The sequence below is a fragment of the Panthera tigris genome, chromosome D4 (assembly GCF_018350195.1).
Source record: "Panthera tigris isolate Pti1 chromosome D4, P.tigris_Pti1_mat1.1, whole genome shotgun sequence".
NCBI classification, from domain to species: domain Eukaryota; kingdom Metazoa; phylum Chordata; class Mammalia; order Carnivora; family Felidae; genus Panthera; species Panthera tigris.
This window is the reverse complement of record NC_056672.1, coordinates 92,333,999-92,354,735: the sequence shown is the minus strand read 5'-3', so window position 1 is coordinate 92,354,735 and position 20,737 is coordinate 92,333,999. Positions and strand designations below refer to the sequence as shown.

Sequence of the window (20,737 nt, the reverse complement as noted above, 5' to 3'; positions counted from 1 at the left end):
CTGACCTCACCGGGCCCCGGGCCCGGGCCCAGCCAGGCTTGTTGGACCAACTCCCCAAAGAGGCCCTCAGGAGCCCCCGACACAGCTCCAGGCGGCGCCTACAGAGAAGGGTGGGATTCGGGGCTTGAGGAGTAAGCCGGGAAGGCAGGGAGAGGGCTCCGAGGAGAGAGAGGAAAGGGGTCTGCGCTGGGGTGCAGTGGGGTACAGGGGTGTGCTGGGGGAGTGGGGGGGTGCCATGAGGTACAGGAGTGTGGGGGTCTGCTAGGGGTACAGTGGAGTGCCGTGGGGCACCGGGGGTGTGCTGGGATGTGCTGGGGTGCCGTGGGCACACTGGCTGTGGTCTGTGGGAGGCCCGTCCTGCCTCTCTGGCTCCGGGGGTCCAGGCTGTGGCCGTGTGACCCCTCCCTGCACCAGAACCCGAGGGAGGGGAAGAGCCCACGGCGCCCAGGCCTCCTCTGGGAGCCGTGGCCAGCGGAGCCCATTGTGGCCCAGGTGGAGGTCCCCCCCGGAGCAGGTCAGGAAGGTGCCGGCGCCCCGGCCGAGGGCCTGCTGAGGCATCGCCCTCTCACACCGTCCTGTGCCCACGGCAGGCTGTGGGGAGGAGGGCCGTCTCGCGCAGCTTGGAGACGGCGCAGCCAGCCCCAGGCAGAGCGCCCCATTCAGCTGTCGGGGGCAGAGCGGTGCTCGTTTCTGCCCCCAGGGGAGCCCGGCCCGCCCGCCCGCGGGCCGGAGCCCCCTGCCCCGGGGGACGATGGCCGGGAGGTGGGACCCCCAGGACCGCGCTCCGCCTGTCCTACTGCCGTCAACGCCAGGGTTTCCGTCCTAGGGGGACACCGGGCCCCCGCCGGGCCAGCGCGCAGGGCACAGCGGCCACCGCGGGCCTGTGTCCAAGGCTGGGGCGGTGCTGGGCGGTGGCCCATTGCCCCAGACCCCGTGTTACCCCCAGGGACCCGACGGCCCTTCCCGACTCCGCCTCCTTCCCTGACACGCTGGGTGTGCCGTGGCCGGTCCCCGGGAGGCTGGGAGCCCGGGCAGGACTCAGGGTGCCTGGGGATTGGCCAGGGGCACAGGCGAGCCTGAGGGAAGGAGAGCAGCCTGGGCTGGAGGGGCCACGGCGGGCCTGACGGCCGGTGCCTACGTGCCCGACCCTCTTGCAGGCTGCAGCAAGCCTCAGGGGACAGCCCCGGGGCCAGCAGGCAGAGCAGCCGACCATCGGCTTCCGCTCCTACTTAGGGGACACTGGTGTTTGAGCCCTGTGCTGAGGGCCATCAGGGTTTGTTTAATGCTGGTAGCGGGCTGCCGGTGACAGTCACGACTGAGGGCCCATGGCTGTCCACCTCTGGTGCCCAGAAGGTAGCAGACGACTGGCCCCAGCTGTGCCCCGTGGCTTTGGAAGGGCTGGCGGGCAGGTCTGCCGGGACTACGCGGGCAGGCCGGACACCGGGGCACCCTCCCGGTCCTGCTGTCCCCGCGGGTCTCTCTCGGCTCCTGCGGTGTGGGGGAAGCCGGTCCCGCCCTGGGCTTCGGGCTTGTCTCCCTGCTCGAGCCCCCACTGGCCGGAGCTCCCATGCCCCTCTCCCCTGCCCCCAGGGTCCAGGTGGAGTTCTACGTCAACGAGAACACCTTCAAGGAGCGGCTCAAGTTGTTTTTCATCAAAAACCAGAGATCCAGTGAGTGGGGGCCTGCAGGGGGAGCGGGGGCACAGGCTGGTGGGCGCGGGGCACGGGGGGCGGGGGGAGGCCCCTCGGCTTCAGGCCACCTACCCCCAGTGGGAGGGGGGACCCGGGACGTGCGGGGACCCTGCTCCCCTGCTGGACCCCGGGCTGGGCCGTGGCCGTCCAGGGCACCGGCACAGCCTCCTCCCAGGCGGGCCCAGCCCTCCTACCTGCACCCTGGAGGGATCTCTGGCCACCTGCCACCCTTCGCCGCTCCCCCGCCTTCCCAGCAGGAGCTTAGCTCCCTGGGACCCCATCTGGGGTGCAGGATGGGGCACGGGCCCTAGTCCATCAGTGTGCTCCCCAGGCCCCCACCCTTCCGTCCCAAGGAGTGCGAGGCGTGGGGAGCGGTCTGCACCCCATCTGGAAGGCAGGACGGGGTGGAGGGTCTCCCCCCGCGGTGCGGAGCACCCCTCAATCCTTGGGGGCAGCGCAGGGTGTCCCGGGTACCCAGGAGCCCTGACCTGCATCCCCCGCCCGCAGGCCTGAGGATCCGGCTTTTCAACTTCTCCCTGAAGCTGCTTACCTGCCTGCTGTACATCGTCCGCGTCCTGCTGGATGACCCGGCCCTGGGGATCGGATGGTGGGCGACTGCGGGGCTGGGGGCAGCTTGCCGGGACAGAGGCCGGTGGGGTCAGTGGGGGGTGGGGGGGTGTGCCCAGCCCCCGGGGACTCTTTCCTTCCCAGTGTCCGCCCCCGCAGAGCGGGCCCTGGATGCCACTCAGGGTCCTGCTGACCGACAGGCTTGGCTCGGGGAGAAAGGTGCCCAGGCCGCGCACTGCGGCTGTGCATGTCCAGCGGGGCGGGAGCGGCATTCCGCTGCCTTCAGCGGGGGAGGGGCGGGGTGCAAGCCGGGCAGGGCCACCCGCACCTCCTGGGTCCCCTCGCTGGCACAGAGCTCGCGCCGCCTGCCTCCTCCGGGTCTGACTTGACCGCGGTGGAGTCGGTCCCTCTTGCTGCCTGGCCTTCCTGCCACCGGTCCCGCCGGTCGCCCGTGCGGGAAGCACACTCTTCCCCTGGAGGCCGTTGCAGTCTCTTCTCCGTGCCCATGTCCGGCAGCCTCCGCGACGCCTCGGCACGACCCCTTCCCTCCCATGCTGGAGACCACACTTCTCCCCTCCGCTGTCTCTGGGCTTCCGGTGCCCGGCTGTGTGGTTCTGGACAGTCCCGTCTGCCCCGTCTCTCCTCTCGTGCCCCCTCTGGGTGACTTCCTTAGCGCTGCGTCCGGCCCTGGCTCAGTCCTTCTGCATCACGCTTTAATTTCGGAGACTTCCTTCTGGCTTTCCGCCTCTCCGGAGGTGATGTCTCTAACCCTGCCTTTCTTACGTGTTTCTCTTGGGCTCAGTCTCTGCTTCTCCCGAGCTCACACTGGGTGGGTTTCTTCAAACGTCCAGCAACTTGGGCTCTGCTCACACTAAGAGTGGGGCACTCAGAGGCTGAAGTCCCATCAGTCAGGACAGGCAAAGCCTGGTCACCAGTGTCACCTGGGACAGGCTCAGTCCTCAGAGCGGATCCGTCCCGCCTCCTCCCTGAGGGCGAAGTGTGGCCGCTTGACTCCTGGGGCCGAGCCGGGAAGGAAGCCGGGGCCGGAGGACAGTGCAATCTGCGGAGCAGCGGGGGGGGGGGGGGGGGGGGGGGGGTCCCCAAGCCAGACACCCTTTGACCCTCCCTTGGGGCCCCTCGTGTCTTCATCCCAGGTGGGGCTGTGCAGACCCAGCCGCGGTGGTTTGAGAAGGAAGACTGGGGGTCCTAACTGACTCTCAAACCGCTTTCGTCCCACCTTCTCTCTCCAGAGGCTCCTGGGACATCTGGTTGCACATCCCTACAGGGACCAGGGCTAGGAGTCGTTGCCAGTCCCCAGCACGTGGATGGGCGGGTGGGAGGGCGAGTGGCCGGATGAGACTAGGGAGTGGCTGGGTAGAACGGATGGGCAGGTCGGTGGCTGGATGAGCTACGAATGGGGGGCCGGTGGCTGGGTGGGTAACGGGTTGATGGTTGGAGGACGGTGGTAGGTGGATGGGAGGACAGCCGGCCACTTCTGTGGGCAGCGGGTTTGCAATAATAGCCCCAGTAAGGCTCGGGGAAGTGGGTCAGCTGGAAGAAGAGTGGGAAGGAGCTGCCTGTCACGTTGGGGCTCCGTGACAGTGGGATCCTCTCGGTCCGTGACCCTGGCATTACAGCTGGGGCCGAACGAACAGGTCTGCCCCTACCACCTTCCGGGAGGCTGGGCATCCGGCGGGCTGAGAGAGGCTCGTTCTTGGGGTGACTTGGGGTGCCCCTGGGAGTCGGCACCTCGGGGTGGGAGCCCAGCTGTCTCTCTCCCTGGCTCGAGAGCATCGTCCAACCTCGTCTGCGGCGGCTCCGGCCTCCGGGAGGCACCGATTGCCCCGGGGTCCGCTCTGACCTCGCACGGCCCTCCCCGGCAACCTGCCGTCAGACGGGGCAGGATCCCCAGCTCTTTCCCCGGCTCTGCCTTTCCCATCCCAGAGTGCTGTGCTCTCCCGCCCAGCCTGTCTGCCCCTCCCCGCCTGGGACCCTGCCCGGCGGTGTGCAGGGTGGGGGCAGGCCGTAGGAGCGCAGACGCCTGTCTGAGATGCCGGGAGTTGGCCCTGGGTGGGGGAGTGGGTGCCCGCCCACCGGGCTCCTGAGCCCTCGGCAGCCGTGGGCGGGGTCTCTTCCGGGGCCGGGCTGGGCCAGCTCTGTCTCTCCACAGCTGGGGCTGCCCGAAGCAGAACTACACCTTCAATGCCTCGTCCTCCGAGATCAATTGGTGAGTTCCCGGCCCAGCCCCTCCGGCCGGATGCCCGGCTTTGGCCCGTGCAGTGGGCATCGCTAGGCAGTCCCCGCAGAGCACCTGAAGCAGCGGACCCTTTCAGAACTACGGGTGTCGCCCCAAGTGGCTTGACTCGGCGTCCCTCCAACTCCTGGCTCAGCCCTCAGACCGAGGGTGGGGAGGGGGCCCGCGGACTGACGGCGGGTGGGGAGGGGCCCGCAGGGAGGGCCCTCCAGTGGGTCACCGCTCCTGTCCGCACTTGCACCAAGGAGAGCGGTGCCCCCATCAAGCAGTGCAAGTGACCCCAGGATGACCGTGATGTCTGGCCCAGCATTTAGGACGCGTCCCCAGGGGCCAGCCACCTCCTGCCTCACTCGGCTTGTCTGTACAGATGGCCCCGGTCCTTCCGTTACCCGACGGAGCACCGGCGTTTGAACAGACCCTGCCCCCGCCCCCATGTGCTTCACCTCCCGGGAGCCCCCCACCCCCGGCTGGACCGGGGAGGAAGGGAGGCCCCGCGGCTCATCGCACTTGCCCAGGGAGCCTGTCCAGGGCGGGGGGGCCTCCCGAGCCTGCAGCCCTGCCCCACGTCCCGCAGCTTTGGGCCTGGCCTCACCCTGACCTCCCAAGAGGCCTCCTTTCCTGGGGGACCTCTCCCTCCCTTCATGTCCTTGTCCCCACGAGGGGGAAGGCAGGTACCCTCCACCCGCCTGAGGAACGGCTCAGGTCAGGGGAGGCCTGGGGGTGGGGCTGGGGGACACCAGCCCGAGGCTCACCTCCCTCCCTCCCCAGGGCGCCCATCCTCTGGGTGGAAAGAAAGATGACTCTGTGGGCGATTCAGGTGAGTGGGGGGCATGGCTCCGGGTGGGCCTTGCTCTCCCCCCGTCCCACTCAGACTGCGCCCCTCCTAGGTCATCGTGGCCATAATAAGCTTCCTGGAGACGATGCTCCTCATTTACCTCAGCTACAAAGTGAGTCCCCCCCACCCCCGCCTGGCCTGACCCTCCCCTCTGACCCCCCAGCCCGTTCCCTGACCTCCTGGCTTGCCTTTCTCCCCCCTCCCCGCCCCCCACGGCCCCCAGGGCAACATCTGGGAGCAGATCTTCCGAGTCTCGTTCGTCCTGGAGATGATCAACACGCTGCCCTTCATCGTCACGGTGGGTGAGCGGCCGGCCGAGGAGGGGGACACCCCGGCCCCGGCCCCCTGACCCGGCTCCTTCACAGATATTCTGGGCGCCCCTGCGGAACCTGTTCATCCCCGTGTTTCTGAACTGTTGGCTGGCCAAACACGCTCTGGAGAACATGATCGTGAGCTCCCGTCCCTGGTGCCGTGTCCCCCCCCTGGGAAGTCCCCGGCCGGAGGGAGGAGGGGTGAACGTGCGCGCGGGGCGAGAGACCAGGCCCGCGTGACCCGGGCCCCTGGACAGACCCTCCGCTGAGCGTCAGGCCCACGTCCCTTTCCGGGGCCTGAAGCGGAGGCGGGAGGGGGCGCGGGGCCGGGGGATGGGACCCGCTCACCCGCCTGCACCCGTGCCGCCGGAAGGGCCAGGCGCCGCCCCTGACAGCCCTTGTCCCGCAGAACGACTTCCACCGCGCCATCCTGCGGACCCAGTCGGCCATGTTCAACCAGGTCCTCATCCTGTTCTGCACCCTGCTGTGTTTGGTCTTCACGGGGTGAGTGTGCCCCCAGGAGCCCCGCCGCCCTCTCCCCCTCGGGCCGCAGCTCAGGAGGGCCCCGCGGTGGCAGGGGGCCCAAGGACGGGGGGGGGGGGGGGGGGGGACGGCCCGGAGCCCACAGGGAGACCTAGGTCTGGCTTCCGGGTCCGCACCTCGGAAGGCTGGGCACCGGCCTGAGCCCCGTGGGGACCCTTTGGCACGAGGTCCAGCTGAGAACGAGGTCTGGGAACGGCCAGGGTGAAGAGTGGGGGGGAGGGGGTGTCCCCTTTCGTGCCCGGCTCCCGCCGGGGGTCCTGGGGTACCGGCCCTGCCCGCTGCTGGTGAAGGCGGCCACCACGTCCCGTTGCCCCGGCAGGGATGTGGGGCGGGCACCAAGGCCGGGGAAGGAGCGAGGAGGAGCCACGTGCTTCCTGCCTCCCCTCCCGCACGCCTGCCCACACCACGCAGACCTCAGCAGAGGGGGACGGGCAGCCACGGGGTCCAAAGCTCAGCCTGCTTTCCTCCCGGCAGCCAGTGTGTCCTCCCATCCCCCTGGGGGAGGGTCTCGAGCACCTCTCTGTGGCACCCCACGCTGTGTGCCATGGGCCCCCTAGGCCCTGCCGTCAGCAGCTTCCGGTGTGGGGCGAGGACTTGGGGTCACAGGTGCGGGAAGCGGGGCCGTCGGGCTCTGTGCCCCGTAGGGGGCTGTCCGGCCTCCTGCCCGACCCCCTGGGTGAGGATGAGGCTCCAGGCGGGGCGCAGGCCCACCCCGCTGACCCCCAGGCCCACACTCCACCAGTGTGGGTCCGCATCCACTCAGGGCATGTTGCCCAGGGGCCTCGAAACAGCCACGGGTTGGAAAGGGAATATCCAGGGGGAGATCCGAGGGGCTGGGCTGTGCCCACTCTGGCAGACCGGGATGGGAAGTCCCCGGAGCCGTCGCCCACCCCAGGTGTCCCAGGCCCCTCCCACAGCCCAGCGATGCCCGGACTTCCAGGACCTGCGGCATCCAGCACCTGGAGCGCGCAGGGGACAACCTGTCCCTCCTCACGGCTTTCTACTTCTGCATCGTCACCTTCTCCACCGTGGGCTACGGTGACGTGACGCCCAAGATCTGGCCGTCCCAGCTGCTGGTGGTCATCATGATCTGTGTGGCCCTCGTGGTGCTCCCGCTGCAGGTGAGCCCCCAGCCCCCACACAGGCCGCCTCCGCCCAGCCCGGAAGCGGGCAAAGCCGGAGGCCCGAGACCCGAGGCCTCACGGCAGGGCGAGGAGCCAGGGGTGGCGTTCTCGACGGGGAACCACAGGCCGCTGGTGCCACGCCTGCCCCCTCGGCCGCTCCCCCGGGGCCGGGGACAGATGCCCAGGACCCCGGATGCCCCCTGGTTATTCGGGAAGAGACGGAGCGCCCGTTCCCTCCCCGCGTGCTTCCCTTTAAGCCCGCTCACTAGTTAGCACCGTGGGAGAAGCGTGGAGATGGCCACACGCCCGCTAAGCCTCCCTCCCAGGAGGCAGCAGCGGGGTCCCTGACGGTGCCACAGACTGGGCCTTGGAACGACAGAAATGTGCTCTCTCCCGGTCCGGAGCCTGAGTCCGAGGTGTCCGCGGGGCCGGCCCGTCCTGGAGGCCCCGAGGGCGGCGCCCTGCACCCTCCCAGCTTCCGGGGCTGCTGGCCCTGGGCCCCCCTGGCTTTTGGCTGCGTCCCTCCCGTCTCTGCCCCGTCTTCACGTGCCTTCTCCCCGTGGGTCCCTCCGTGTCCTCTTTTGAGGACACCGGACAGTGGACAAGGGCCCACCCTGACCCTGTCTGACCTTGTCTCAACGAAGCACGTCTGCAAAGACCGTTTCCAAATGAGGTCCCAGTGGGAGGTTCCGAGTGGACGGAGTCTCAGGGACGCAATGGGATCGGCTACGGTGAGGCCGCGGAGCCCCCACCTCAGCTGGGGGGCACGTCGCCGGGCCTCCTTGCAGATGCCCAGGCCCAGAGCCCGTAGCACAGCTGTGGTTGGTGGGGTTGCAGCCGAGCGCCTGTGTCAGAGTCCCCGTCCTGCACAGCAGGCCCCCCACCCCGGGCCCGGCGCCTCCGGCTGTGGAGGCGGGCCTGTGCTTCAGGGTCACGGGGCCTGGTCACCGCAACCGAGCAGGTGCTCCCTAAATGCGGTGAGCTGCTGGCACGTGGCCCGGCACGGGCGAGCACCAGACGGCGTCCTCTGCTCTGTTAAATACACGAATGGCCTCGATGCTGCGGTGGAAACGGCCGGGGAGCCTCGGGGTCTGGCCGTCACCTGCCCCCGAGTCAGGCTGCAGGGGGCGCCCCGGGCGGGCCAGCACCCCCCGGGCGGCTCCCGGGGGTCCCGTCACCATGACGCTTTTATCTGTCCTTTTCCTAATTTAAAAGGACTCCCGACGCCCCAGGCAAACATCCGGGCAGCGTGGGCTGGGCGGGTGGCATCCCCAGACCTGCGCTCAGCCCTGACACGGGCTCGTAACCACTCGGACTGAAGGTACCCTTGCCGTGTGCCCACTTCCGGCTCTGGCTGCCAATTCCCCAGGGCGCCCTCGCGTTTCTCTGGAAGGGAGCTCGTCGTCAGCTCCGTGTCCGGGGTGCGGGCTTCGGCGCCGGGTAACAGTCGCTCGGCCTCCTGGGCCGGGAGCCGGGGTGTCCGTTTCGCCCCCGCGTGGCCCCCCCACGTGGCCTGTGGCGTTGGGGGCCGGGGGAGGTCCACGTGTGCACTCCCACGGGGGGCACCGGGGCCCCGGCGGCCCCCTGAGCCCCAGGCCCCCCGCTGTCCCCCGCTGTCCCCCGCAGTTCGAGGAGCTGGTGTACCTGTGGATGGAGCGGCAGAAGTCGGGGGGCAACTACAGCCGCCACCGGGCCCAGACGGAGAAGCACGTGATTCTGTGCGTCAGCTCCCTCAAGATCGACCTGCTCATGGACTTCCTGAACGAGTTCTACGCGCACCCCCGGCTCCAGGTGAGGCCCCCCGGGTGCCGTGCGCCTCGGCTCCCCCGTCGGCCCCCGCGCCACACAGGCCGGCACGGGCAGGTCGGGGGGTGCCGAGCGGCGGCAGAGGTGAGTCCGCACGGGGACTGACGCGGCCCGGCCTGCAGGACTATTATGTGGTCATCCTGTGCCCGACCGAGATGGACATCCAGGTCCGCAGGGTCCTGCAGATCCCCCTGTGGTCCCAGCGGGTCATCTACCTCCAGGGCTCCGCACTCAAGGACCAGGACCTCATGCGAGCCAAGTGAGCGCCGACGGGGGGTGAGGGTGTGGCGCTGAGGGTGGGAGGGCACGGATGCCGCCGTGGGGCGTCAGGGCGGGCAGCGGCCCCGGCTCCCTGCCCGCCACTCACCCGGCCAGACGGGCCCCTTGCTGACCTCACCTCGGGCACCTGGCCACACCCACCTCACCTGTCAGTCTCCCCCCCCCCCCCCACCCCGGGGATGCTCTCAGGTTCCAGTGTGGCTCCACGTGCAGCTGGGGTGGGAAGACGGGCTGGGGGCCAGTTTTCTTTGAAAGACGAGCTGACAGAGTGAGTTAAGGAGACGATGTCCTTACATGGAACTTTCTAGAATGTGCCGGCGCACACCCCAGGAGACCCCCCCCCCCACCGCCACCACATTGTCATTCCAGAAGCCTCTCCTCCTCCTTTGTGATGGAATGTGGGTGGTAGCCCGAGGGGAAGCAGGAGTGCCCACCTCCTGAGCCCTGGGCCCCACTATCTCACCTATAAAATTTCAGAAGGGAATCCAGCATGGAGGCGGCAGTGGCCAGGGGCCCAGCCTGTGACCCAGGACCCAGCTGCAGGCCAAGGGGCTGGGAGAGGCACGGGCCTGGCAGAGACAGATGATAAGCCAGGGTGGGTGGGGTGCAGGGTGGAGGGGGGGTGAGGGTGCAGGCCTCCCCACCCTGGGGGGAGCGAGCGTCAGCAGAGGCTCTCCCGGCGAGAGAGGGACCAGAACAGGTCAGCCGGGGGCCCAGCCCGTGGGAGGGACAGGCCAGCGGGTGGGCACATCTTCACCACCGACTGCCCCAGCCCCGCCCTGGCTTCACGGGGTCACTGCGGCTGGTCAGTGCCCCGACACCGGCTCAGAAGCACAGAGTGAGGTGGGGTCTCGACGGGGCCCCCCCCTTCCAGCTTGTGCCCCGAGCCCCCGACGTCCGAGATGGGAGCGTGGACGGGTCCAGGCAGCGCTCAGACCCGGTGCTTTGCAGGATGGACAACGGGGAGGCCTGTTTCATCCTCAGTAGCCGCAACGAGGTGGATCGCACGGCAGCGGTGAGTGCTGCGGGCCCCCCGCCCCCCCCCCCGCCCCCGCCAGAGACCCTCCCCTCCTCCCGCCCGTCAGCGCTGACCCCGCCCCCGCACCTCCCCCCTCCCCGCCCCAGGACCACCAGACCATCCTGCGCGCCTGGGCCGTGAAGGACTTCGCACCCAACTGCCCCCTCTACGTCCAGATCCTCAAGCCCGAGAACAAGTTTCACGTCAAATTTGCAGGTACGTTGGGGGCCGCGGGCGTGCACCCAGCTGAGTGTGCACCTTGAGGGCCGGGGCCGTAAGGGGGGCTGGAGCGTGGGGAGGCGTGGCAGGAGGCACAGCTGAGTGTCCTCGCCCCGGCGTGGGGGGCGGTGGAGCCCATGTAAGTCTAGCCGTTTGAGGGGACAGTCCTGCACCCGGGGCCCGGGATCAGCGTGGGCAGGAGCCCAGGGCCGGTGCATCTGATAAGCATCTCTGGGGCGTGCTCCAGCCGGGGGTGCCAGGGGGCAGGTGGGCGGGCCCCCGAGCTGGGCTCCGGAGCACAGGCGAGCGGGTGCCACCAGCCCCGGAGTTCTCACCACGCTGGGAGTCGAGCACGGAGGTGCTGGGGCAGACGAGGTCGGGGAGGCGGGAGCTCCAGGGAGGGCGCTGGGCGGGGGGCCGCCTGCCGTGGGCCCGGTGGGGCCTGGGCGGTGACCCGGCCCCTCCTGCCGCAGACCACGTGGTGTGTGAGGAAGAGTGTAAGTACGCCATGCTGGCCCTCAACTGCATCTGTCCGGCCACGTCCACACTCATCACCCTGCTGGTGCACACGTCCCGCGGCCAGTGAGTGCTGGGGAAGGGGAGACACGGGAGGGGCGCCCAGGGAGGGTCAGGGCAGCCAAGAGGGGGGGCCGGAGTGGGGAGCCACCAGGGGTCTGCTGGGAGTTGCAGGCAGGGACCAGGGTGGGGGTGCCCAGAGAGCCCTGGGTCGAGGGCACAGTGACAAGGGCAGGTGGGGCTTGGTTTGGGGGAGAAAGTACATTTGGCTCCCCAGCGCTGGGCCGGGGGGGTGGGGGGCGGGCAGCGTCGGGGGCCGGGGGCCGCCCGGGGACAGAGACCAGGCTGGGGGCCCCCAGGGCGGGTCCTCCCCGGAGGCTCGGCCATGCAGGGGGGGGGGGTCAGGGGTCAAAGCGGTGACTCCGGCTGCCCGCCCCAGGGAAGGCCAGGAGTCCCCAGAGCAGTGGCAGCGAATGTACGGACGGTGCTCGGGCAACGAGGTGTACCACGTGCGCATGGCGGAGAGCAAGTTCTTCCGGGAGTACGAGGGCAAGAGCTTCACCTACGCCGCCTTCCACGCGCACAAGAAGTACGGCCGGGCGGCCGGGCGGGGGGCCCTGGGCCGGGGACCGTCCCCCTGGGCTCTCCTCTCTGAGGCCGCTGGGGGTGCGGGCGCTGCCCCCTCCAGCCGCCCGCGCCCCCACCCAGGTACGGCGTGTGCCTCATTGGGCTGAAGCGCGAGGACAAGAGCATCCTGCTCAACCCGGGGCCCCGGCACACGCTGGCCGCCTCCGACACCTGCTTCTACATCAACATCACCAAGGAGGAGAACTCGGCCTTCATCTTCAAGCAGGAGGAGAAGCAGAAGAAGAAGGGCTTCTCGGGGCAGGGCCTGTACGAAGGGTCCGGCCGCCTGCCCGTGCACAGCATCGTCGCCTCCATGGGTGAGGCCGGGCGCGGGCGGGCGGGGCGGGCTCGCTCGCGGGGCCTGACCGACTCCGGGCCCGGGGCCCCTGGGAGCCTCTGTCCGCCTCTGACCCGGGAACCAGCCGCCCCCAGGAGGGCCTGGGGAGGGGCCCGCCGGCCAAGCTCAGCCGCTCTGTTCCAGGGACCGTGGCCATGGACCTCCAGAACACGGAGTGCCGGCCGGCGCAGGGCGGCGGGGGCGGCGGGGGCGGCAAGCTGACGCTGCCCGCGGAGAACGGCTCGGGCAGCCGGCGGCCCAGCATCGCGCCCGTCCTGGAGCTGGCCGACAGCTCGGCCCTGCTGCCCTGCGACCTGCTGAGTGACCCATCGGAGGACGAGATGACGCCATCGGAGGACGAGGGGCTGTCCGTGGCGGAGTGAGTGCCGTGCACCCGCACAGCCGCTCTCGACGGGAGGGGGAGGGGCAATGGGCGTGGCCTGTGGAAGTCGCGGGTAGGCCCCCCCCCCCCCCCCCCCGGGTGCGGCACCGGCCAGGCCTGGACGCCCCTGGCCCTTCCTGAGTTCCTGAGCCCTCCGCCTGCCCTGGGTTGGGGCCCAGGTCTTCCCGCTGCCCCAGCGTGTCCTCGGGGCTCCTCAGCCATTTGGCCTCGGGGCGGCGCGCTGACTGTTGCCATGGCCGGGTGCCTGCGCTCCTGCAGCGAGCCTGTGACCACCGAGGGAGCGGACGCGCCCTGGGGAGGGACCGGCTCTGAGATCCAGGGGAGTGCCCAGGGCTGCTGGACACTGGGGGGCAGGGGTGGGGCTGGCCTCTGAGGCCCTCCCTCCCCGGCACTGCTGGGGGCCGCCCCCGGGTTGGTGTGAGCCGGGCGCTGCTGGGGAGACTGGCCCGGCGCTGCGCAGCCAGCGGAGAGGGGCCGGGGGCCGGCGTCTGCCCGCTCGCTCGCTAGGGTGCTGGGGGCTTCGGGGAGGGAGGACCGGCCATCAGAGCCCCTCAGGGCTTTACCCGTGGTTTCGGGGCCTGGTGTAACTCGTACGTGTGTCCATGTGCGTGTTGAGCGGCTCCTGGCCTCGGACCCCAGGGAAAGGACCGTGCCCTGTCACAGCTATCCTCCCACACGCAGGCCAGGGGCACGGACGGGTCCGCGGGGTTTGGCGCCTCCGTGTGGCCGCCTGGGACGAGGCCCCGCCGTGCTCTGGGCCCCGGGCAGAGGGCTGGGAGGTCCCGTGGGGGGCGGGCTCAGGACCACCTCTTGCGGGTGGCCGGTGGCCGGGGTCCGTGCTGAGGGCTCCTGTCCTCCCCCAGGTACGTGAAGGGCTACCCCCCCAACTCGCCCTACATCGGCAGCTCGCCCACCCTGTGCCACCTTCTGCCTGTGAAGGCCCCTTTCTGCTGCCTGCGGCTGGACAAGGTGGGTCACCTCCCGCCACACTGTGTGACGTAATCACAAACCTACGGAAAAACTGCCAACGCAAGAGGGGACTCCTGGCCCTTTGCCCAGACTCCCCGTGTCTTGCCCTCGGTAAACGTGCTTCCGCTTTGGAGGAGTGATTTTCCCTGCCACCTGAGGGCAGATGGAGCCCCCTTTCCACACCCCTGCGTGTCCCCGAGGGCAGGTGGAACCCTCTCCCCACACCTGTGTGTCCCCAAGGGCGGGTGGAGCCCCCTCGCCACACCCCTGTGTCCCCAAGGGGGTGGAGCCCCCTCCCCTCACCCCTGCGTGTCCCCGAGGGCAGGTGGAACCCCCTCCCCACACCTGTGTGTCCCCAAGGGGGTGGAGCCCCCTCGCCACACTCCTATGTCCCCAAGGGGGTGGAGCCCCCTCCCCTCACCCCTGTGTGTCCCCGAGGGCGGGTGGAGCCCCATCCCCTCACCCCTGCGTGTCCCCGAGGGCAGGTGGAACCCCCTCCCCACACCTGTGTGTCCCCAAGGGGGTGGAGCCCCCTCGCCACACTCCTATGTCCCCAAGGGTGGGTGGAGCCCCCTCGCCACACCCCTGCGTCCCCAAGGGGGTGGAGCCCCCTCCCCTCACCCCTGCGTGTCCCCGAGGGCGGGTGGAACCCCCTCCCCACACCTGTGTGTCCCCAAGGGCGGGTGGAGCCCCCTTGCCACACCCCTGTGTCCCCAAGGGGGTGGAGCCCCCTCCCCTCACCCCTGCGTGTCCCCGAGGGCGGGTGGAACCCCCTCCCCACACCTGTGTGTCCCCGAGGGCGGGTGGAGCCCCGTCGCCACACCCCTGCGTGTTCCCTGAGGGCAGGGGGATCCCTCAGGTAATCTCAGCTCCTTCTCCCTACACTACACACACCCCTGCACACACATACCCCCGTGCACGCACACTACACGTATGTGCACACTCACACACGTACGTGCACACAGCACAGATCTCGTTTCTGCTAAGGGGCGGGTCCCCACAACACCTGCCTCCCTTCCCTGACGTGACCACCCCCCGCCCCGTCTCCGGCTCGCGCTCTGCCAAGGGGACAGTCTCACGGCAGCCGCGTGGGGCAGACGGGCTTGACGGGCCGTGACAGGATGGGGCCGGTGGCTGTCGGCCATCCGGTGAGGGGTCCCCGGGGGAGCCCGGCGTCACCGCAGCGGCCCCTGTGTGCAGACGCGGGGTCAAGGGGTGGCGGGGCTAGGGGGCTCCCGCACTTGCCGCCAACCGCAGGCCCCGTGGTCTGCTCACCCATGGGGGGGGCAGCCGAAGAGAAGCCCCCAGGCCGCGGTCCTCCATCCTGAGGACCGTCCCCGTGTCCCCGCAGCTGGCCCTCTGGTTCCGGGTGAACCGGTGCTCGCGGGCACGGTGACCGGGGGGACGGCGGCTCTATCTGCGGGGCTAACGCTGGGCCCGCCCCCGCCCCGCAGGGCTGCAAGCACAACAGCTACGAGGACGCCAAGGCCTACGGCTTCAAGAACAAGCTGATCATCGTCTCTGCGGAGACGGCGGGCAACGGGCTGTACAACTTCATCGTGCCGCTGCGCGCCTACTACCGGTCGCGCAAGGAGCTCAACCCCATCGTGCTGCTGCTGGACAACAAGTGGGGCCCGGCCCGCTCCCGCCCACCCCCCCGCCCGCAGATGCCCCGCTCCTCCCCTGCCCCGTCCCCAGGCCCTCCGGTCCTTGGTGGCACCTGACCTCCCTCCCTCGTGGAGTCCCCGGGAGGCCTCGCCCCGGCCCCGGCCCCCGTGCCCGCAGAGCTCGGGGTCTGACCTGGGCGGGTCCCGCCCTCGGCCCGCGGTTTCCCCTTGGGTGAAATAAAGAGCAGCCCCGTTGTCTGATGTGCTGCGGCCCTGGGGGACCCCCAGGCAGGGCCAGGCAGGGCACGGGGGGCACACGGCCCAGCAGGACGGCAGCCCCAGGACCCGCCCCCCCCCCCAACAGGCCCGACCACCACTTCCTGGAGGCCATATGCTGCTTCCCCATGGTCTACTACATGGAGGGCTCCGTGGACAAGTAAGGCGCCGCCTCCCTGCGGAGCCCAGAGCCCGAGGGGTGGGGGGGGGGGCGCCCGTTTCTTAGCAGAAGCCCCTCCCCCTCCCTCCTCCAGAGTCTCCTCCTACCCGGTGGTGGGGGGCCCAGGCGGTTGAAGACCACCGCCCGTGGAGGGGGAAGGAGGGCACCCGAAGGGTGCTCCCGGGATCCCCGACCTGGCCCTGAGGGACCCCCCGCCCCCACGTGGCCTCTCCCCACCGCCCCCTGCAGCCTGGACAGCCTGCTGCAGTGCGGCATCATCTACGCGGACAACCTGGTGGTGGTGGACAAGGAGAGCACCATGAGCGCGGAGGAGGACTACATGGCCGACGCCAAGACCATCGTCAACGTGCAGACCATGTTCCGGTGAGGGGCGGGGGCTCACACCCCGGGCGGGTGCGGCGGCGCCGAGCCGGGTCCCGAGCCAGCCCCCCAGCCGTCGGGGAGCCCGTCCCGTGGCTGCCGCTGCGACCGGGGGACCCCTCCCTGAGCCCCCTCCTCCCCCCAGGCTCTTCCCCAGCCTAAGCATCACCACGGAGCTCACCCACCCTTCCAACATGCGGTTCATGCAGTTCCGCGCGAAGGACAGCTACTCTCTGGCTCTTTCCAAGTTGGAGAAGGTAACGGGCCCCGACCTGACCCGCCGCCCCCCCCCCCCCGGCCCCCGCTCGACCTGCTGTCAGGGTTCGGAGCCCAGAGAGAGTGGGTGAGGGGCCTCGAGCCTCCTGACCGTGTCGTCGGGAGCCTTCAGGGTCATCGGCCAGAAGCGGACAGTCGTACCTCTGCAGGCAGGGTCCGGGGCTGGGGCCGAGGCTGCCCGTCGTGTCCGTAAATACCGACACGGGGGGCGCAGACTGCCCGTTTCCTGCGCCCCCGACGCTGTGCTCAAACCGGAAACGTGGCCGGTCTCGGAGAGGGGAGGACCCCGTCTCGGGTCACACAGCACGGCGGTGGCCAGCGGACTCCGCCTTTCGCTCCTCGGGGCTCCAGGAAGGGCGTCAGCCGGCGTCGGCGTGACGCTCTGGGCCCACGGACCAGCCACCGGGGACGCGGGCCCTGGCTAGGGCACAGGCGGCTCGGCCCGGGTGCTGTGGCCCCCGCCCCGGCCGCTGGAGGCACCACTATAGGCTGAGGGCACCACACAGGCAAGACCAGGGAGCCCGGGGACGACACCGCCGTGGACGACGCCGGGAGCAGTGGGCCCTCCCTGCGGGCCCGGAGCCGCCGTCCACACCAGACAAGGGAGGAGCTTCCCCCCGAACCCACGCGGATCGTGGACCGCGAGGCCACCCCACGTGTCAGAGGGGCGAGCGCGAGGCGGGCAGGAGGAGGCGGCAGCGGAGCTCCTGCCCGGGCCCTCCCTGGACCGCGCCCTGCCCGGCGCCCGGGGCCGCTCGGGGCCCGCGCAGCGGCCTGTGGGCCGAGTCTCCATCCCCCGGAACGACCGGAAGGCGGACGCTGGTCTCAGCAGGCCCAGCGTGCCGGGAATCCGTGTCCAAAGGCTGGGGCGGCCTTCCCAGCTCCGGGAACGGCAGTCTGACCGAGCACGGCCGGGGTGACTGACCGGCACGGGATCGGGCTCCGGCAGACGTGCACCCGGCGCCCCTGCCCCCCTCTCCTCCCGTGGTGACCCCAGCAGCCGACCCTCCTTGCTGTGCGGCGTGGCCTCCGGGGGCAGGGCCGGCCTGCCCAGCCCAGGATGGCGAGCCCGTCGCGTGGCTCCGAAGTCCGGGCCTGGAGTGAGCACGCCCGGGCGTGTGACCCCGGGAGGTGCCTTGAAAAGCGGATCCGCTGTTCCTGGCCGATGTGGCCTGAGGTCCCGCGGCACTGGCAGAGCTCTGGGACCCCACCCACCCCCCACCCACCCTCAGAGACGGCGGAGCCCATGCCCCGCCCGCCCCCACGAGTGCCGGGCCTGGAGGCCACGGAGGCCTCGTCTGGATGCCAGGCACGTGGGCTCCTGACGGCTCAGACGGACGGTCCGGCGGCGACGTCCCCCCACAGGAGCAGCCGAGCATTTCCTTGAAGCGCTGACGGCGACTTACTTTTACGAAAGTGGGCGTGTCTTCCGCTTCAAGGACGGTTGAAGGTGTTTATAAAGGGGACCCAGGCGGGCACCTGACGGGCGGCCGCTTCTCCGAGTCCCGTTAAAGGCGCCGTAGCGCCGTGCCTCCCCTGCGCCCTCCGCGCTCTCCGAGGCTCACCGGTGCCACTCGGGGTGAAGGGACGTGACGTCTGTAACGGCCGCTCACCCCTGTGACGCGCCCCGAGAGCCCGAACGCAGACGCGGCTCACTCCACCGGACAGGGCGCCGCCGCCAGAACCGGCTTCCTGGCGGCCCGCACCCGACGCCCTCGCCCTCTGGGTCCCTTGCCTGCCTTCTGCCTTCGAAGCAAGTCTGTCCCCGTGGGAAGGAGGGGGTCCTCTCCGGCCGTCGGTCGCGGACGGAGCTCGGCCGCCGGGGATAATGGCCCCGAACGCGCCCACATCCTACCTGCCAGGGCCTGGCCAGGGTGCGGGGGAGACCGAGGGGCCTTCTAGACGGGAGATGGTCCCGTGTGGGCCGAGTGGGCCTAGGGTCCTCACCGGGGACCTTGCGGGAGGGAGGGGCGGGTCAGGGGTTGGCGGACGCGCTGCTGGCTGTGGGGGCGAAGGGAGGAGCGCAAGCTGAGGGAGGCGGTCAGCTTCTAGAGACGAGACGGGCCTCGCAGCCACAGGAAAGTCCCCGCGGACGCCACAGAGAACGGGAGGCAGGCGTCTCCGTGGTTTCCGCGTGTGGAGCCCACGCTCCACCGGCCCGTCCGACTTCACTTAAAACCACCAGCTCGGTGACAAAGTGACTCACATTAGTCGGAACTCTGGGCAGCGAGACCCAAGCGACACCCGCATCCCTGCTCCCGGGCTCTGGCCTCGAGTGCGCCGGCGGGGAGGGGGGACGCGTAGCTGGCGCGGAGGCCTGAGGTCGGCCGTCCGCTGCGGCACGCACGGCTGCGCTCGCGTGCGCCCGGCCACCTGCCCTGCGCCCCTGAGTGCCCCTTTCCTGCAGAGGGAACGGGAAAACGGCTCCAACCTGGCCTTCATGTTCCGCCTGCCCTTCGCCGCGGGCCGTGTCTTCAGCATCAGCATGTTGGACACGCTGCTGTATCAGGTCAGCGGGGCCGGGAGGCAGGGAGGCCCCGGGACGCCCGGCCGGGAGCCTTCTCTCCACCTCCCGCCAGCGTCCCGGTCCCGGGCGTCCCTCCCTGGGTCCCGTCCGAGTCGTCTCCTCCCGGAAGGGCGCCGCCCTGGGCTCCGCTCCGGGCGGCCTCTGGGCTTCTAATCCCTTTTGACCAGCTGGACCGCGGCGGCCAGGAGGGGCTTCCCCGCGGGAGGCTGAGGGCGCCCGGCGGCCCCCGGGGTGCCCGGCCTCACTGCGGCCTCCCTGTCCGGCCAGTCCTTCGTGAAGGACTACATGATCTCCATCACCAGGCTGCTGCTGGGCCTCGACACCACGCCAGGCTCCGGCTACCTCTGCGCCGTGCGTCACGGGCTGGGCGGGCGGGCGCGCCATTCTTGGGGGCCCCCGGCGGGCTCCCCGCTCAGACCACCGCTCGCTCTAGATGAAAATCACGGAGGAGGACCTGTGGATCCGCACGTACGGCCGCCTCTTCCAGAAGCTGTGCTCCTCCAGCGCCGAGATCCCCATCGGCATCTACAGGACCGAGTGCCACGTCTTCTCCAGCTCGGAGGTTCGGGGCCGGGGGTGCTCCCGATGCGGGGGGCTCCCGTACAGCAGCCCCCGGGCTGTGGATGCGTGCCCCTCCCACGTTCAATTCTGGGGATCCGGGCCTCTGCTGTCAGGCCCTTCCGGGGTCCAGGGCACGCGGCCCTGCGCGTGGTCGGGTGGCGGTGGCCCCCGAGTGGGGCAGGGGAGGCCGTAGAAGGCGGGCGGCCTGGCGTGCTGGTCCCAGCCCACAGGGGGCTCAGGCAGTGCCGGGGCGGGGGGCAGGGGCAGAAGCGCCCACGGGCACCCAGGCTGCCCCCCGTTTCCTTTGCAGCCACATGACCTCAGAGCCCAGGTGAGCGGCCCCTCAGACTTCACGTCAAGGCGTGCTGACGTGTACACCGTCCCGCCTGAACCCCCCCCCCCCCTCCACCGCCCCGAGTCCGGAGGGGCACAGGGCCCTGGGCTCTGGGCAAGGGCCCGGTCAGGGAGTGAGTCCCCGGGATGCGGGGGCCGTGGAGCAGCTCAGGGCGCATGGGATCACCCCTCCCTTACACGAGGGGAAACTGAGGCCCGGGGTGGGAAGCCCAGGCTCCTCCAGCCCCGTGTGCCATCTCCGTGTCCCGCTGTGGCCCCCTCCCTGACGGTCTGGCCCAACCTCCACACCCCCAGCCCCTTCCCGGGTGCCGCCCGCGCCCCGCACCCCTCCGGCGTCCCTGCTCTCCCCCGCCCTCCAAGATGGGGGAGACGGAGGTACAAGAGGGGTAGCGCAGGGCCCGGTGGCGAGCCGCGGACACAAGGGCCCTGAGAGCTCGAGGGCGTTGCCCTCTTCCACCCGGCACACTGGGGCAGACCCGGAGGCTGGCGGTCTGGGGTTCAGGAGGAGGGCCTGGGCCCTGGGGTCCCCCGGCGCGGGGCGGGGGAGGGGGGGCGCACCTCCCCGTCCCGTCCCGGCCCTCACCCTCCTGCCTCGGCCAGTCCCAGATCTCGGTGAGTGTGGAGGACGGCCCGGACACGCAGGACGCGCGGGGGCCCTGGGGCGCGCGGGCGGGAGGCGGCGGCGGCGGCGGCACCCACGGCCGGCACTCGGTCGGCGGGGACCCCGCGGAGCACCCCCTGCTGCGGCGCAAGAGCCTGCCCTGGGCCCGGAGGCTGAGCCGCAAGGGCCCCAAGCCCGCGGGGAAGGCGGCGGCCGCCGAGTGGGCCAGCCAGCAGCGGCTCAGCCTGTACCGGCGCTCCGAGCGGCAGGAGCTCTCCGAGCTGGTCAAGAACCGCATGAAGCACCTGGGACTGCCCACCACCGGCTACGGTAAGGGCCCGGCCGCCCGCCCGCCACCGGGCCCGGGGCAGCACGGGGTGGACCGCGGGGCCCGTCGGAGGAGCCCCTCTGGCGCGAGGAGGGCGCCCCCTTGCGGCTCTGGGGCCTCGGCCCCCCCCCCCCCCCCCCAGGGGTAAACAAGGGACCGGAGCGGAC

The 20,737-nt window shown here is 70.8% G+C and overlaps 1 protein-coding gene across 2 annotated transcripts in view; it reads left to right on the top strand.

Moving 5' to 3' along the window:
- The window catches only part of KCNT1 (potassium sodium-activated channel subfamily T member 1), a 49,305-nt gene that overhangs the window by 24,325 nt on the left and 4,243 nt on the right, over nucleotides 1-20,737 (top strand). For both annotated transcript variants that reach the window (XM_042964741.1, XM_042964740.1), the window contains exons 2-28: nucleotides 1,591-1,670; nucleotides 2,199-2,298; nucleotides 4,429-4,485; nucleotides 5,281-5,329; nucleotides 5,400-5,459; nucleotides 5,571-5,645; nucleotides 5,713-5,796; nucleotides 6,068-6,162; nucleotides 7,142-7,322; nucleotides 8,952-9,116; nucleotides 9,254-9,390; nucleotides 10,362-10,425; nucleotides 10,536-10,644; nucleotides 11,121-11,229; nucleotides 11,603-11,752; nucleotides 11,872-12,107; nucleotides 12,272-12,506; nucleotides 13,394-13,499; nucleotides 14,954-15,126; nucleotides 15,471-15,542; nucleotides 15,792-15,926; nucleotides 16,069-16,180; nucleotides 18,607-18,708; nucleotides 18,994-19,077; nucleotides 19,160-19,288; nucleotides 19,598-19,618; nucleotides 20,242-20,572. In XM_042964741.1, coding sequence (XP_042820675.1) covers nucleotides 1,591-1,670; nucleotides 2,199-2,298; nucleotides 4,429-4,485; nucleotides 5,281-5,329; nucleotides 5,400-5,459; nucleotides 5,571-5,645; nucleotides 5,713-5,796; nucleotides 6,068-6,162; nucleotides 7,142-7,322; nucleotides 8,952-9,116; nucleotides 9,254-9,390; nucleotides 10,362-10,425; nucleotides 10,536-10,644; nucleotides 11,121-11,229; nucleotides 11,603-11,752; nucleotides 11,872-12,107; nucleotides 12,272-12,506; nucleotides 13,394-13,499; nucleotides 14,954-15,126; nucleotides 15,471-15,542; nucleotides 15,792-15,926; nucleotides 16,069-16,180; nucleotides 18,607-18,708; nucleotides 18,994-19,077; nucleotides 19,160-19,288; nucleotides 19,598-19,618; nucleotides 20,242-20,572 — 3,251 coding nt within the window. The remainder of the gene's footprint in view (nucleotides 1-1,590; nucleotides 1,671-2,198; nucleotides 2,299-4,428; nucleotides 4,486-5,280; nucleotides 5,330-5,399; nucleotides 5,460-5,570; nucleotides 5,646-5,712; nucleotides 5,797-6,067; nucleotides 6,163-7,141; nucleotides 7,323-8,951; nucleotides 9,117-9,253; nucleotides 9,391-10,361; nucleotides 10,426-10,535; nucleotides 10,645-11,120; nucleotides 11,230-11,602; nucleotides 11,753-11,871; nucleotides 12,108-12,271; nucleotides 12,507-13,393; nucleotides 13,500-14,953; nucleotides 15,127-15,470; nucleotides 15,543-15,791; nucleotides 15,927-16,068; nucleotides 16,181-18,606; nucleotides 18,709-18,993; nucleotides 19,078-19,159; nucleotides 19,289-19,597; nucleotides 19,619-20,241; nucleotides 20,573-20,737) is intronic.